Source organism: Chlamydotis macqueenii, chromosome 1 (assembly GCF_036417535.1).
Source record: "Chlamydotis macqueenii isolate bChlMac1 chromosome 1, bChlMac1.mat, whole genome shotgun sequence".
NCBI lineage: Eukaryota > Metazoa > Chordata > Aves > Otidiformes > Otididae > Chlamydotis > Chlamydotis macqueenii.
The window spans coordinates 145,145,991-145,162,337 of NC_141556.1; the positions used below are offsets into that span (position 1 = coordinate 145,145,991).

Consider the following 16,347-nt stretch of genomic DNA (forward strand, 5'->3'; position numbering starts at 1 on the left):
TAAAAGAATCTAACAAACAGAGACGAGAAAAAGACTGTGTTGCATGGTAGTGATGGGGAAGTCGGGTGGGACTTGACAAGATCTTTCTTTTTTGTGAAGACTTGAGCTCTAGATTTTAAGTAGATTTCTTATTATTTGTAGAGTTGCTGGCTTTGCTGGCAGGCTTTCTTAGCAGAAAGGAAATTCAGTCTGCAAACTTCCAATTGCTCTAGAAGTTATTGTGTCTGTGCAGCACTAAAACCGTGCTCTCTCTGCCGAGTTCAGCAGCCATAGAAATCCTGCATTTGATTACATTGGGTTTTTTTTATTAGGTGTCTCTAGGATTACCTCAGGGGCATTAATCAAAGATGCTGAGAACTCTTTCTTTTCTTTCTTCAAGACCACTGAATGAAAATTTGTGTTAAATTAACTATATTATATATAGTATGTTATGATAAAAAGACAAAAAATGTTTTCCTTTCCAGTCTTCTTTTCCTTCCAATTTACAAATTTACAATTTAAGCTGCAGTAGTGACTTTTCTTTAACAGAGTACTTAGGCAGACAGACAGTATATTACTGAAACACCCTGAACAATGTGTGTAGATTATTTTTCCAGTACTTTTTTCTTTTCTTTTTTTTTTTTTTTTTTCTGCCAAGAAGCATACTGGAGGAAGGAAGGCAAAGAAGATCATGTTCTGGGGCAGCAGAGCAGATGTTATGTAGACAACACAGGCTTTCCCAGCACAACAAGCCTTGATGTGACCTGGGAGAACTTCACCCTCTCCAACAAGCTCAAGTAAAGCCAGCACTGCTGGTATAGTGTCTCTGTAACACGAACCTTTGCTTGAGGCAAGGACACAGGCAGAGTGCACAGTTTAGGTGCTGTACTAACATGTTTCAGATGTCAAGGCCTGAAATCTCTGTGATGTCTGTTGTAATCAGTGATTCCTTCCTTGTGACTGATGGTGCCTGTGCCTGTCTGAAGCGAGCAGCTGGGGAACAAGAGTCAAAGAGGTTGAACATGTGGCTTGCAATATCTGCCCCATTCTACACCCTAATGATGTCTTAGGTGCTTCTGTAGAACTGGGTACTTCTGAGCATTCCCAGGATCAAACTTCAGTCATCTAGAGAAACTTAAGGCTAACCAGGAGAAACACCTCATAAGATTAAATACCAACAGTATTTGGTGCTGAGAAGATCATCTGGATTTCATGCTAAGGCTCAGGTACTTGACTGCCAAGTTTGACATAATTTAGGGATTCTTAGCATAGCAGTTGTCTTCTTTGTTACGAGCTTTCCTTTGTTTTTATTCCTTTTTTTTTCCCCCTTGTTTACAAGCTGAATTCTGTATATAAAAGTGATTCTTTCCTTCAGTGAGCTGTAGCTATCTCTAAGTGACAGCCAATCTTCACAGTTCTCTTTATCATCTCTTTTTTCTTAAAAATACAGGAAAGATTTCCAAAAGTGTCAAGTGTGGGTGGTTTGAATTGTCTCCTATGTACTGTAAGGCTGTCTTTCTTCCAGATGTGACTGGTAGAAAAATGAAGGAGGGCATTGTGGTGATGCTAACATATCCTCTAGCTTCTTTTATCTCTTCTGAGTAGAGTCAATATCATAAAAACAGAGACAACTGTGTGTTTCAGAGAAGTGGGAATAAGATTGTGTCTGTCCTTTGGTTACTGATTCTCAGTCAGCTATTCCTGTATTGTGTTCTAAAAAGTAGTGGTGGAAATTTACAGCTGCTCAGCAAGACCATTATGAAACGTAACATTTGCAATGTTATCACTGTTGAAAGCTTAATAATATGTTAATTCACAATCGATTCTTTCCTTCAAGTGGTGTGAAAAGCAGTTTTCTAAAGGTAGTCCTCATTGATGGAGACAAACAGCCTTCTCAGCAGCACCGAAACCGAGTATCTCTGATTTCAATGTGTAGTTTGTTTGGTCTGGCAAAGAAGGGAGAACCTTGATTTTTATTTAACAAAAATCAAGTAATTATGCTGTGATAGGATGTTTTAACTCAGATAAGTCAAGGTGCTAACTACAGGTAAACATATATAGTCAGCAAAAATACCAGCCTCAGACTAACGAGCAAGAGAATCAAGAAGGTTTTTAACTGTTAATTAGGGAAAAGTTGTTCTGCTATATGTGTGTAATTTACTGTAGTAGATTAATTTTTCTGTGTTGGCATAAAGCAATTAAGAAGTTGTGCTAAAGCTCGTATTAACTTTTTCATAATTGGCACTATATTGACTTATGTTTTCCTAGATTTTCAGTAGCTTCCCTGAGCATGAAGTATAGTGATACTACCAAATATTTTCAGACCGCTCCAGACCAAATTGATTTGACTTCTGGGCTTGGTGTCTTTTATCTAATGCTTTTAGAAACTCTTATTCTTCCACTTGCAGAACAAAAAAGTCATCCTTGTAAGGGAGATTTTGGAAGGCATCTAAGGAGTTTTGGTGCCCATATCCCTTTGATTTTCAGTGCCAGTGGTCAGCGTGATTAATTTGATTGTGTTTGAAAAAAAATCTGGACTTTAATATATTATGAAAGCTAGAAAAGAAAGTTATTTTGGCTATAATTTTCAAGTCTTTGCCCTAAGTAATTAACACTTTTATTATTCCAGGACTCAGAATTTGACCCCTTGAAGTTCACCAGTGTCATTGAATGCGAGAAGCCAAACAATGACTTAAGTAGGTTTCGAGGTTACATGTGAGTATTTCATATAATATCCTTCAGTATACACACTCCTTCTCTAATATGGAATAAAATAAATGCTGATTTGTTTTGGGCTGTGTTCTGTAAGTTGAATCATCATCACATCTAAATAGGGCTGCATATTTAACGTGCTTTTAGAGGATCCTCACTTGATGGTGAGATGGGAGCCTCATGTTTCCATTCCTTAGGATGAATTTAGATGTTAGCTTTGATCAGTTTACACTCCGGAAATGAATGCATGAAGCAGTGCAATTACAGAGACTCTTCTCCCTTTCCTTCCCTCCGTGGATCAAAAAAGCCCATCTGGAAATGGGAAGAAATAGAAGACCGGTCTAAGAGAGCCAAACAAACAAACACAATCTGTTGTACACAACTTTTATGAAGATGGATCTGTTTGATGTTTCTTTTAGTATAAGTGTCCTTGAGGAAAAGCAGAAGGTGAAACTGATATTTCTCCAGCTGTGGTAGTATTCCTTTCCTCTCATTCAGACAAAATAAAACAATTGGCTCACACAATGGGTGTGCTTGTAGTACATTGTCATGCAGACTCACCTGTTGCCGCTTGACTTAATTCTAAACAAACATAACTGTGTTAACAGCGTGCTCATCTCTGGCCAGTCAGTCCTTCTCAGAAGCAAATGTTTCAGTATGTGCAAAGAACTTTGCTCCTAATGTAGCCAGGACTCTGGTGTGTAGGGATACCAATAGTGGTGACTTAGGAGATGCACTCTTCCATGACTTGTTTTTCTGCAGTCTGTAACCCCATAGAGAGTGAGAGCACAGGATATTTAATTTTTTTTCTAAATTTTAATGAAGATAGTTAAACAGACACTAATTCTGTTTAGAATACAATGATTTATTACCATATTGATTAGGACTGATAAGCAGTATTGAATTGTGTAAATGGCGAAGGTAAATTGCTGGAGCCTGGAGAGTTTTTAATAGTGATGCTATTTACCGCCTCAGTTACTACTCTTAGATGTCACGGATTGTATGGGACGTACTATCAAATGTTGTAAATCAGGATAGCTTTTTCAAAACTACATCAAGTTGCAATGTGGGAAAATGTGTTCCTTTATTTAGCAGCACAAAGCCCTACAGTTCATTTAAAGACAAATGTTTAGTACTAGGCATTGCTGCATGAGGGTGTGTAACTGTTTACATTAATAGAGAGCCTGATCTACTGCAGAAGTGACATTTCCAGATATGGAAATGGAATTTGGCAGCTTTTCTAGCACACTTCATGTGTGTGAATCTTAGTCCGCAAAATATAATGCATAAATTTCTCTTTCCTTATGTATTTGCCTGTGTACTGATGAGTAAAATGACTGTAGCATGTAAGTTACAGAACCATTTGAATTATGTAGCAGAAAACATGATACTACCTTTGGAAGGCTGTGTTCAATAATGATTCTATCTAATCTTCTTTGACATCAGTTTTGAATTTGGCAGAAAGCATCAGGTGATTTTCAGATCTTGTCAGCTGTGCTGCAAGAGATTTACAACTAAAGGACCATAGGAGATTTGAAGTAAAGAGTAGGGACCAACCCCTCAACAAATAAAGTCTCAGTTTCCTGATTTATTAAGGGAAAAGGCTTTCCTCCCCTCTTTTTTATATTTCCTTCATTAGTATCATGAAATCACAAGTCTGTTTCAAATTATACATTAGCAAGATGAATAGTAATTAGCAGATCTTAATTGAAACATGTCATTGCCATGTCATATCTTAACTCTTGTTTAAAATCCTACCAGTAGTCAATGCTTGAAAGAAAGGTTCAGACAGCTCCCAGCTTATGATAGTTCAACTGGAAAGAAATGTTACTGAGATATTTAAATAGGGATGCTATGAAATAGTAGACTTTCAAGAGATCCATTTGTAAAAGCTGCGCTGAGACATTACTGTCAAAGTTTACTTGAAGTTTTGACCACTTAGTAGATTTCTAGTTTGGATTAAGACTGGGTTTTTTTTCTGTTTGAAATATGAAGAGCTCTTTGGTTCTAACGTCTGTGCCTGATGTTCCTAGCAGTTATTCTAAAATGTGATCACTATAGGTAACCAATGTAGCTTAGGCAGGCCAGAGTAAAAGGAAATATGATAACAAAAAGTCACAAAAATACTGCAAAATGCGTTGAGACAGGCCTGGCCCTATCTTATGTCTGCAAAAGCATAGCATACACATTATGACATATGACTTCTTCAGTTACATTGGCACAGTCTGCATTGAACACACTCTGGGTGGGCAGACCGACAGGCAGACTACTGGCTCTGCTCAGGTGCTTGCTTTAATACTGTTTTGCTGTTTCTACATCCTCAGATATCCCAAGCATATTTCCTTATTTTTATTTCCCCTATATGAAGTCTTCTGTGTAAGAATAGTAGAATAAAACCTTACATGTCCTCTGCCTGTATGGGTCTAGCCAGATTGCGTACAGTGTGCATGGCCATGGCAAACATTCAAAAATCTCATGCCAGCTTCCAAAAAGAACAAAATTGGCTTTAAAATCTTGTTTCTAGCTTTTTGTGTGTGTGTGGGCAAGGGAAAAGGAGAAGTAGTAGTTGGTATTCTGACTTATCAGCTTTTCTCTGAAAGTAAAAATTTTACTGTCAGACAAGAACAAAAAACTTTACCTGGTCATATGAAAATAAGTAAAGCAAGGAAGAATAATAATAATAATATCGATACATGCATGTATTTCTATTTCAAATCTTGTCTAGACTACGTTTCCTCAGAGCTGAGAGGAAGATTCTGACTGATGATGTGCATTGAGATTATGTTTAAGATTGTTGAATATTTTCTTTGGGAGTGTCAAACCTTGCAAAGTAATGCTATCTCTACCATTTGCTTTGTAAGACACTTGAAAAAAACAGAGTGTGAAAGAAAATAATCCCTTTTGAATACAATATTGATATATTGCCTTATTATTTAGTGCTGGTAAACGTGTAACAGGGAACAGTACAATAGAAGGCTGAAATGAGCTACCGTCGGACTTATTTTTGAGTTACTCTCTTAAATCAGGAGGCTTATTTCTACACAAACACTTTCAGAGTGCTGTAGCAAAGTAGTAGCTAACTGCATCTGGCCCGCCCATTTCTCCTAATTCATTGTGCATGTGTATTTTAGATGTTTAGATACTGCATATTTGTGGTGTCATCCATGTGAGAAATTGCAGAGAAAAAGAGCATTGCACCTGCACTCGTCAGTGTGTTTCCTTGTGGGCTAACCTTCGCATTCCAGGCGTCTGAGAGGCTTCAGCCAGCCACTGTTTTAAATACTGACAGAGAAAAGTTTCCTTCTTTGCCTCCAAGGTTATACTGGCCTGAATCCAGAAAGGAGAAAAACAGACTGTTCAGCCTCTGTAACAAGCCTAAGGTTTATAACTCTGCAGGGCTAGAAATGGGATCTAGGCCATCTCTCCACCAGGACATAAAGTTATAGCCTTGACTAGTTTGTTATCAAAGTGAGGAATTGTATCTAAGTCTAATTTTCATTATTTTTTAATCCAGACTTTTATGTCTGTAATTTTTTCTTCCTTTTATCATCAGTGCCCAGTTGCCTTATATGTATGTTCTGTTAGTGAGTCACTGGGAGTGAGTGCAGACAAGAAGGAAACAATGAGTTTCCTCCAGCCGCTGCTGGCTTCTTTCTGCCAGATTTTTATTTCATCCATGTTTTCTAAAGGTCTGGTGAGCAACAGGTGAGTTGATTGACTTCATTTGGATATGGAAAAGCAAAAAGCAGTATGAAATGCTTGTAAGGATGAGTTGTGGTGGGAAGGCTCAGTCTGTGGATGAGGGCAGTAAATTGGGGTCTTGGCATCTACAGGTTAACTTTAGATGTTGCACCATTGCTATGGAGCAGGTTCAGACGTTACATAAGCTAACATAGTAAGAACAAATGTATAATTTTGTAGAACATGTACACAAGTAATTGTATATAAAGATCGCCATGTACAATATACCTGTCACAGTCCACTGATACTGACAAGTCTGAAGAATTGATGAAGGCTATAAAATCATAAGCCGGAGCAATTACTTCTTAAGTAGATTTATCTTTAAAAAGTCCCATTTATTAACAGGAATCATAACTATCGTTTGGAGACTTTATTGGAAATTCAGACTAATATCCTCATGATTTATGAGAAAGACTAATGCAGAATTCAGCCTTAAAAAGCAGAGGAATGGCAGAACCTTGGTAGTAGTGTAATTTCTACAGTATGGAATCATTAAGAAATTATTTCCCATAGTTTAAGCCCAGCCAAATTTGCGTAATTCTCCAGCTGGCAATCAGTGCTTACACCTATTGGCATACTGCAAGAGGGTTGTTGAGCAGCCCCCAGTTTTTGAAGCTCCTTTGGCAAAAGGTGAGGCAGTGGATTAGGGAGGTTTGCTGAACCTCTGTTCTTCTATCTGAGACCGGCAGGGAGAATGGACTGAGCAAGGCAAGTTCTCTCCTGATTTAAAAAAAAAAAACCTTAATTTTTGTGTCAGAATCGCAAACTTGATGTTATCTACTTTTTTCCTTCTCTGTTTGTTTCTGGTCTCTAGTCAGATGTTATCACTGCTGCAGCTACTTCACCTGTTAAACCCGCCACTTTTTCTCCATCTCTACAGTGAAAAACTAAGCATACCTGTTGAAACACCAATGCTTTTAATTTATATTTTCTAGCAGACAGAAGGTATAATCATAGAATCATAGAATCACATGGTTGGATGGGACCTATAAGATCATCTAGTCCAACCGTCTTACCACTACCATTGCTGCCACAGCTACTAAACCATATCCTGTAGCTTCTCATCAAGCCGCCTCTTGAACACTGCCAGGGACGGAGACTCCACCACCTCCCTGGGCAGGCCATTCCAGTGCCTTACCACTCTTTGAGAGAAAAAGTTTTTCCTCAAGTCCAATCTAAACCTCCTCTGGTACAACTTGTGGCCATTTCCTCGGGTCCTGCTTGTTGCCTGGAAGAAGAGGCCAAACCCCTGTTCATCACAACCTGCCTTCAGGAAGCTATAGAGTGCAATGAGGTCTCCCCTGAGCCTCCTCTTCTCCAGACTAAACAATCCCAACTCTCTCAGCCGCTCCTCATAAGACTTGTGCTCCAGACCCCTCACCAGCTTTGTTGCCCTTCTCTGGACACGTTCCAGGGCTTCAATGTCTTTCTTGTAGTGAGGGGCCCAAAACTGAACACAATACTCAAGGTGCGGCCTCACCAGTGCCGAATACAGGGGGATGATTACCTCCCTGCTCCTGCTGGCCACACTATTTCTAATGCAGGCCAGGATGCCGTTGGCCCTCTTGGCCACCTGGGCACACTGTCGGCTCATGTTCAGCTGAGCATCAACCAACACCCCCAGGTCCCTTTCCTCTTGACAGTCCTCCAGCCACTCAGCTCCGAGCCTATAGCGCTGCATGGGGTTATTGTGGCCAAAGTGCAGGACCCGACACTTGGCCTTGTTGAACCTCATGCCATTCAGCTCAGCCCAGTGATCCAGCCTATCCAGATCCCTCTGAAGGGCCTCCCTACCCTCAGGCAGATCAACACCGCCACCCAACTTGGTGTCATCTGCAAACTTACTGAGGGTACACTCAATCCCCTCGTCTAGGTCATCAATAAAGATATTGAACAAGATGGGCCCAAGTACCGACCCCTGGGGGACACCACTTGTAACAGGCTGCCAGCTGGACTTGACTCCATTAACCACCACCTGCTGGGCACGGCCCCCTAGCCAATTCTTTATCGAAAGAAGGGTATACCTACCCAGTCCACAGGCAGCCAGTTTCCCTAGGAGAATACTGTGAGAGACCGTGTCAAAGGCCTTGCTGAAGTCCAGGTAGACCACATCAACATAATATAATATATTATACTGAACTAAAAAGGACTGTGTATATGTGTCTGTATATATATACATGTGCGAATATATGTATACATATTATTTAATTAGAATATTGTACTCACTAAGAGCGTTGACTAGAAGCTAAGTAGAATAACCAGCATAAGGGCACAATCTGCAAGTAGCCCTACTAGACTGGGGAATAATACAAAGGATTCACCAATGTAAACCTTTTCTTCTTGCAGATCTCAGGATACTTGATATAGTTCTTCAGGCCTGAGATCCTAGAAGCATGTGCTTAAGGTAGAATTTTGGTCCTCATTTAGAAAAAGAAAAGATTCTAACACTCAGAGAAAAGCATGAAGATCTACCCCAGGTGTGAAGGCTTAGACAATAGGAAGCAAATAAAAAGAACTCTGCCTTTTTATAAAAGGCACGATTTTAAGCGAGTTTGCCGATTTCAGGGGACACAGGATTTTAAATGCTCAAATGCAGATAGCCATAAAATTTCATGTTGCAATAGCACAATGTTAGTTTTAGTATAGCACATGTGCTTTTCTAGTATTTCTCTTGAACTCTCACCTTTTACTGTTTTTTTTTTATTGCAGTCCGTTTTTTAGACTTAGGAAGTGTGATGTTTTGATGCTCTGAAAGTGAAGGCGGAACATTTAAACATTTCAGACTGTGCTTTAATCCTCTCTGAGGCACTGGGATACTGCAGTTGATTAAATTAAATTTTATTCATTTAGAAAAGTTTTGAATTGATTATTTAGTTTGTTTTTAGCTATTAAAACATTCTAATACTATTTTAAAATTGTTATTATTGTTTAGCATTTCCCTAATGACTTAATTCTCATAAGGCTGTTTTCTGTATTTCACTGTCAGATGAAATTTACGTCAGTCTATACACAGCAGACAGTAAGTTGTAGTGGAAACATTACTTTGTTCCATTTTTCTTATGTGTTTGGTGCTAGTCAACAAGAATCATCAGGGCACAGGCCATTTCATCTTTCTTACAAAGTCAGTGAGACAATTCTGAAAGGAGTTTCTCTTGTTCTCACTGATGAACACATAACATTCTTTTTCTTTCTTTTTCACTGAACTGATGCATATTATCCCTGGCACATCTTCCTTAGTATCACTGCTTCCGAAGCACAGTCCTCTCCTAATTTCACCATATTTCTTTCTAGGATTTCTTCAGTAAGAATACATGAGTAGTGGGTTAATCATATGCACTACATAGCTACTCTTAGATGGACTGGATTAACTGTGATTTCACAGTCACTTTACATAGGCACAATGCATTTCCAAAGCATTAGATAGGCTGCACACATGCTGTAGATTTGGCCTGCATATCTCTAGTGAGCATTTGTCCAGTACATTTGTATATGCAACAGAAACTGGTACTGCTCCAGATGGGCTGCTGCATGTCTGGGATTCTTGGATAGATATTCTCAGTTTTCAAGGTCTGCCCAAGAGCCTTCCCAGGAGGAAGATCTAAGGAAATATTTCTACATCAGTTTGACAAAACTTCTTAAACATTGAAGATGTTTCCGGGGCTTATTATATTACAGAGTACTATGATTTAACAAGCTTAATGTTTTGACATGCTGTTCTTTGTTCTGTTTTTAAATTTTCTGCAGTGTACATAAAAGTGGAAAAAAGGATGGACTGTTCAAAGAAAATCTTTTATTACGTGGATGTACCATTAGAAATACAGAAGAGGTTGCAGGAATAGTAATCTATGCAGGTGAAAGCTCTTTTTCTGTCTGATGAGGCGTGCTGCCTTTTTGTAGTTTCCTTAAAATAATAACAAAAATCCATATGACATCATTTGATGTAATTGCTTCTGCAGGGCATGAGACCAAAGCTTTGTTAAACAATAATGGACCCCGTTACAAACGCAGTAAGCTTGAAAGACAGATGAATGCTGATGTCCTTTGGTGTGTCCTCATACTTCTAATCATGTGTCTGTTTTCTGCCATCGGTAAGTGCTCTTTAAAAGTAGTAACCTAAGTATCAGACTCTCTTGGGATGCATGTGCTTAGTTTTATCAAAAACATATGTGTCTGCCAAAACATGAAATCCATAAAGCTGCCTCCATACTGTCTAATTTTTGTTGTGTTTTCTTCTTTGAAATCAAGATGTCTTGGTACATATTGTCTTGATTCTGTGATTATGTTTCTATAAGCTCATCTAAATAGCTTCATAATATCAATCAAATATATGCTATTAGTACCAGAGATCTGAAGGCTTAGATTCTACTACCCTTGGTATCATCCAAAAATGTCAAGTCCAAAAGAAACCACTTTATATGTAGTCTCCTCAAAATTACAGGTGGAAGAGTATAGCATGCCATTAATCAGTCAACAAAGTAATTTGTGAGCAGGGAATAAGCATAATTAGCACATTGCTATTTCACAATATTATTTATTAAATCAAGGGCAGGGTGTACAACATTGATGCACAACATGTCCAGCTGCACTGGCTGCAGCTTTAACATGGAAGAAATAAATAAAAGTCTAAATCTGCATAAGTTTGAGTAGAAGACTCTCTAGACTTTATGGAGTGTTTAGGGAAATGCTAAGGTTCAGGTTAATACTCTTCAGGCATTTTTTCTCTTCATTTGTGGGAAATAATAGAGTTTTAAGTTTGGCACTCAAAATTATTCTTTCTATATGGCATATGAATTCCATATCTTTAATGTTTGTATGCTCTGTAATATTTGTGTGTGAGTCACACAGCATAAACACCAGAACGTTTCCTAACAACCATGGTATAGTTTAGTAACAATCTTAGGCCATTTTAATACATCTCTATGTGCCTTTTCCAGGTATTGTTAAATGCTGCTTAAAGATGAGTATTTCCAGCTGTGATTCAGCCAGCATATTTGTTTCCACTGAGTTCATTACACTCTTTTATAGTGTCTCAGTATTGGGGAGCCCAGTCCTCAGGGCTGAAGTGCCATGGTAGGCTTAATTGCAAGGTGTCACTGCCTGCACCTGTCCCTCTGCCACTGCATCCGAGATGTTGCCGCCAAAGCAGTGGCAGCTGGGTGTGCACTGCAGTGGCTTCAGTTCAGATGAAACTTCTGAGATGAATGAATGTGAACAGGAGGAGGTGGTACACAGTAGGTGATGCATATATGCCTTCCCTTCTGTCACTTCTGTGACAAGGCTAGAAACCACCAGCAGAGGGCCAGAGCAAACTGATGGAGGTGGTAACAACCAAAAACAGCTGGAAAGAAATTTGCTTGAGCCCTTGGAAACCAGAGGTGCCTGATGCTTCAAGACATGCAAAGCTGTGTTCTGTAAGAGTCACACATTTTTTTTACCTTCGAGAAGGAAAAGTGGATGTACGACACTTAACTAATCGTTTTGAAAATCTGGGTCAGGATATTTATAAAACAAGTCTTGGCATAGGACTTTCTCAGTGTGAGGCTTCCCATTTTTACTCTCAAGAATAAAAATATAGACATCAATAAAGACATTTTTCCTTGGACTTAATTTGCATTTTTCTCTCTTTCAACTCTTCTGCAGGTCATGGCCTATGGGTATGGCAATATGGTGAGAAGAAGAAACCAATTTTTGATGTTCCAGGGCCTGATGGCAAATACTTGTCTCCTGTTTTAGCTTCAGTTTATTTATTTCTGACAGTGATCATAGTTTTCCAGGTAATCAAGTTGTACATACTGTCACCTCTGTTTATACTTTGCTGTAATAAAGCTATGAATGTGCAGTACATTTAGTACCCCTTCTACCACTAAAGCATGTAAGAAGCTAATCAAGCACTAAAAATAAGTACTTTTAGTTGGTTTAACCATTAAAGTTCATTAGTTTAGTCACTAAACTAATTCAAGTTTAACTATAGGGAATGTGATAACATATAACCAGAAAGCTAAATTAAATAGAACAAGTGGTCTACCCAGTGTTAAAAAGATAATTTCTCTGAAAAACAAACTGATGCACATAGTAAGCTGCCGGAGCTCCCTTGGCATTGGAGAAGGTAATGGTCTGAGAACCTTCCCCAAAGGACTTATTTTATTTTATTTTATTTTAAATAAGTAGGAAGAGACAGGATGCAATGGGCCCTGCTGGGAGAAAACAAGCTTTATGCTTCATATCTGCCCACTGTGGAGCACCACCTCAAAGACTGTGAGTGCCACTTTGGGTACAGTGTCCTGGTATGAACATAAGTTGTATACTTTTTTAAACTGCTTTCCAAAGATACTGCTCTTAACAACTCCATATCTCAGCCGGGTAACCAACTCTGTTAAAAGTTTTTTGCTCCTGAAGAGAAATGGGTTGAATGGTGAAGGTGGCGATAAGTTAAGAGAAGTAACAGAGACTCATGTCACTGGAACATGTGGAAGTATGCCCGGTAGGACACTAGAGGACATTGTGTTACTGGAGGCAGCAACTCCTTTATAAAAAGGAATGAAAAAGGATGTTCAATTACTTTTTACTCTAAGGTGTTGGGTTACAGTATTGGTTTAAAAAATTCACCACATAATTTTTTGAACTCCAACATTTAACTGTAGTTTTTGTTTAAATAACCACATCTGCCACTTATATACATGCTATAAATTTATCCTTCATATTTAATTCAGCAAGCTAAATAATGTATACAGTCAAGAATTTCTGTCCTGAAAAATATCTGCAGAGAAAAACTCAGGTATAAATTAGGTATTTCACGGAGTTTTGACAATCCCCAAGAAACAGTTGAAAATCTTGTTTGGAAAAACTTTTTCTCACATATCTTTCTTCAGCAATTATAAAATGTATTCTTCATTAAAATACTGTAGTGCACAAGCCAAGGCCTAAAAGATTGTTCCTGTGGAGAGGTTAACACTTCTCATTTTGTTTCTTGTATTCCTGCAAAGTGAATTTGTAAACAGCCTATTATTTATGCAGAATAAATTTATCCCATTCTTTCACAAAGACAGGATTCTGACTGTACTGTCTGGTTTGGGTTGTTGATTTTTTTCTTTTCCTTTCCCAGCTAGTTCCAATCTCACCTTATTAGCCTAAAAAAGACTTGATTCTGTCCAAGTTTTGATAATCACTCTTCTAGACATCATAATAATGCATTTCAGCTCTGCAATTCACTGTAGGTTTTCCTCATCTAACACAGTAAATAAACTCTTTTCAAACATGATAATAACTTTGTGTTAGATACTTAAAGTACATAGCCTCTTTATGTTCTAGTCTAGTACCAATTGAACTAGATTTTACTAATTCCTAATATCCTTGCTTCTGTTTTCTCCTAATTCTCTTTCTTTTTGTGTATTCTAGGTTATGATTCCAATTTCCTTGTATGTATCCATTGAAATAGTTAAAATCTGCCAAGTGTACTTTATACATCAAGATAAAGATTTATATGATGAAGAAACAGACTCTCAGCTGCAGTGCCGAGCTTTAAATATCACAGAAGACTTAGGTCAGGTGCAGTTTATCTTTTCAGATAAGACTGGGACCCTTACTGAAAACAAGATGGTTTTCCGAAGATGCACTGTTTCTGGAATAGAGTATTCCCATGATGATAACGGTGAGCTCATGATCTCGTTTTCATTCTAACCCTTATACTTTGGGCAATCTGAAATAGATACGAAAATTACTGTAATCTTAAGTCAAAAAGAAAAACAAAAGAAATTGCATGTATCCACTCAGCAAACTCTATAACAGCTGTTTTCAGATTAGTGTAATTTGATGGCTGTGTTCAGCTAGCAATGGCAATCTTATGAAGGTGTTCTGCAACATCTACAGTGTGATGTCAAGACAGTTAAAGCTTCTGGCTTTAGCTCCTGATATGGTAAAGCACTTGAGCACATGGCTGACTTAAGCAAATTGAATAACGCTGCTGGTATCACAATTGTTTTGCATGTTTGAAGTATGCTATGTAAAACAACAGTTTCAGTCATACAGCCAGATTAGTGCCTGGTTGAATACCTGGAACAAGATTATCCTTTTCTGCTGAGAAGTAAATGTAAACAAAGGTGCTGGTTTTTGTGTTAACAAGAAATATAATCTGATCTAACAGCGTATTTTATTTTACCTTTGTCAGATTTTTTCAGTGCTCCTGTATGACAAGTGTTGGTGTTAAGGCACCTTCACTGCTGTATGAACAGTGCAGATGAGAGAATGTCCCCAAATATCAGGTTCTTGAAACACTAAAAATTCACTTTTTGTCACAAGGGAATGTGAGAGTTGTCATCCCTGTGTCATCTCATCACCCTTTTAAAATTATGAAGTGATTTCCTGTTTTGTGATTTGTTTGTAATTTGTGTTATTTTCCTCTAACATTTTGTTGTTAAGATTTTTGACATAACAGATCTTAACTCTTCAAATCATACTCTGTATGCAGGAAAATATTGATAGCTACAATACTGCATTCCTATTTGCAAAAAAAAAAAAGTTTTTTAATCTACGTATCATCTCAAGGTCACTGGCTAGAAAGTTTTCTCAAAGACCATTACAGAAGTTCAGATTACAAATAAGATACAGAATAAGAATAATCAGAATAGACTGTAAAATCTAAAACATGCCTTAGGGAGTTCATAAGATTACGAATTGGAAAAAGATATTTTGAAGTTTTGAGTTATGGAAGTATGCAAGGATTGTTCATTTCTCTCCTACTTTAAAGTAGTACTGAGACCTTACATTTAAGGCACTCTTTTTCAATAAACTAGCTGTTCAGGTAGTGTTATTATCCCAGTATTACAGAAAGAAGAACTTCAACAGAGAGATCCTGTGACTTCCTACCTCTGTACTATACGTAAGAGAGAGACAAGAATTAGAATTAAGAGTGTGTTTCTGGACTCCTATTCTGTTTGTGACACAGAATTCGTTCTCTTTTTCTTCTTCCTTACTATTGATCTTTTGTTTGTTTATGCTAATTTTAGAGAGTACTCTTGTTACTTGCAGGAAAGATCATGGTACTGCCAACTAAAACAGTGTAGAAAAGGTATTTTTGTGAGCTTGGCATCATCACTAATACGTAGGCTGAACTCAGGCTCCTGAACTTGAGTACTGAATTTCAGATCTTTTTTCTTAAAATGTAATTTATTTAACAGAAATCTTAAATTTGCGCATGCTTTCCTCTTACGATTTCAGATTACAATATAAATGTTAATGAAAGCAGAGTGAATTTCACTGCAAACAGAAGTGTCAAAGAAAAACATAAAATGAACTGATTTTTTTTTTAGTCATTCTTTTCACATGTGGCTATGTTTAGGCTTTCTTGTAACTCCAGTCAGTATAAAATTTCTGGCAAATACAATATTTAAATTGACACTGAATTTATACACAATATTTTATGCAGTATTTTATTCTTATTTTTCTCCTCTACAGAAAATAGGTCTTTCTCTGTCATTCCATATGTGAGTAGTGATAGTTTCTATGGATTTTGTTCCCTATAATCAGGATTAATAACACAATAAAAACTATTCCTCATTCAAGTCTGTTAGCTCTATTCCCCAGTCTGATTTATTAACCATCTCTTATCTTTTCTTCTGCTGAAACCTTCTGGATTAGAGGTGGTAAAATGTTCATCATGACTCTTTCTGGTTTTAGGGAGTGCATCAATATCATTTCATTGCTGTGTGCTTCCTTGCAAATTATTTGTCAGCTGCTTTTCATTGTCTTATACCAGAGTATCTGAATTCCCCTCTGAGGTTTTGGGGCCTGTGTTACAACTGATGCCATCTTACTCTGCACCTCAGGTTTTGCTGAAGATTTCATGAATTAGAAAATTCTAAAGTCTTTCACTTGGAAAGTGATCTGAGAAAATCAAGTAAAATCTCTCTTTTCTTACCT

At 37.8% G+C, this 16,347-nt stretch overlaps 1 protein-coding gene across 1 annotated transcript in view; it reads left to right on the top strand.

Moving 5' to 3' along the window:
• The window catches only part of ATP10A (ATPase phospholipid transporting 10A (putative)), a 115,857-nt gene that overhangs the window by 63,338 nt on the left and 36,172 nt on the right, over positions 1-16,347 (top strand). Inside the window, exons 3-7 of the mRNA XM_086769025.1 lie at positions 2,609-2,694; positions 10,177-10,283; positions 10,389-10,520; positions 12,073-12,206; positions 13,828-14,080. Of these exons, the coding sequence (XP_086625151.1) occupies positions 2,609-2,694; positions 10,177-10,283; positions 10,389-10,520; positions 12,073-12,206; positions 13,828-14,080 (712 nt within the window). The remainder of the gene's footprint in view (positions 1-2,608; positions 2,695-10,176; positions 10,284-10,388; positions 10,521-12,072; positions 12,207-13,827; positions 14,081-16,347) is intronic.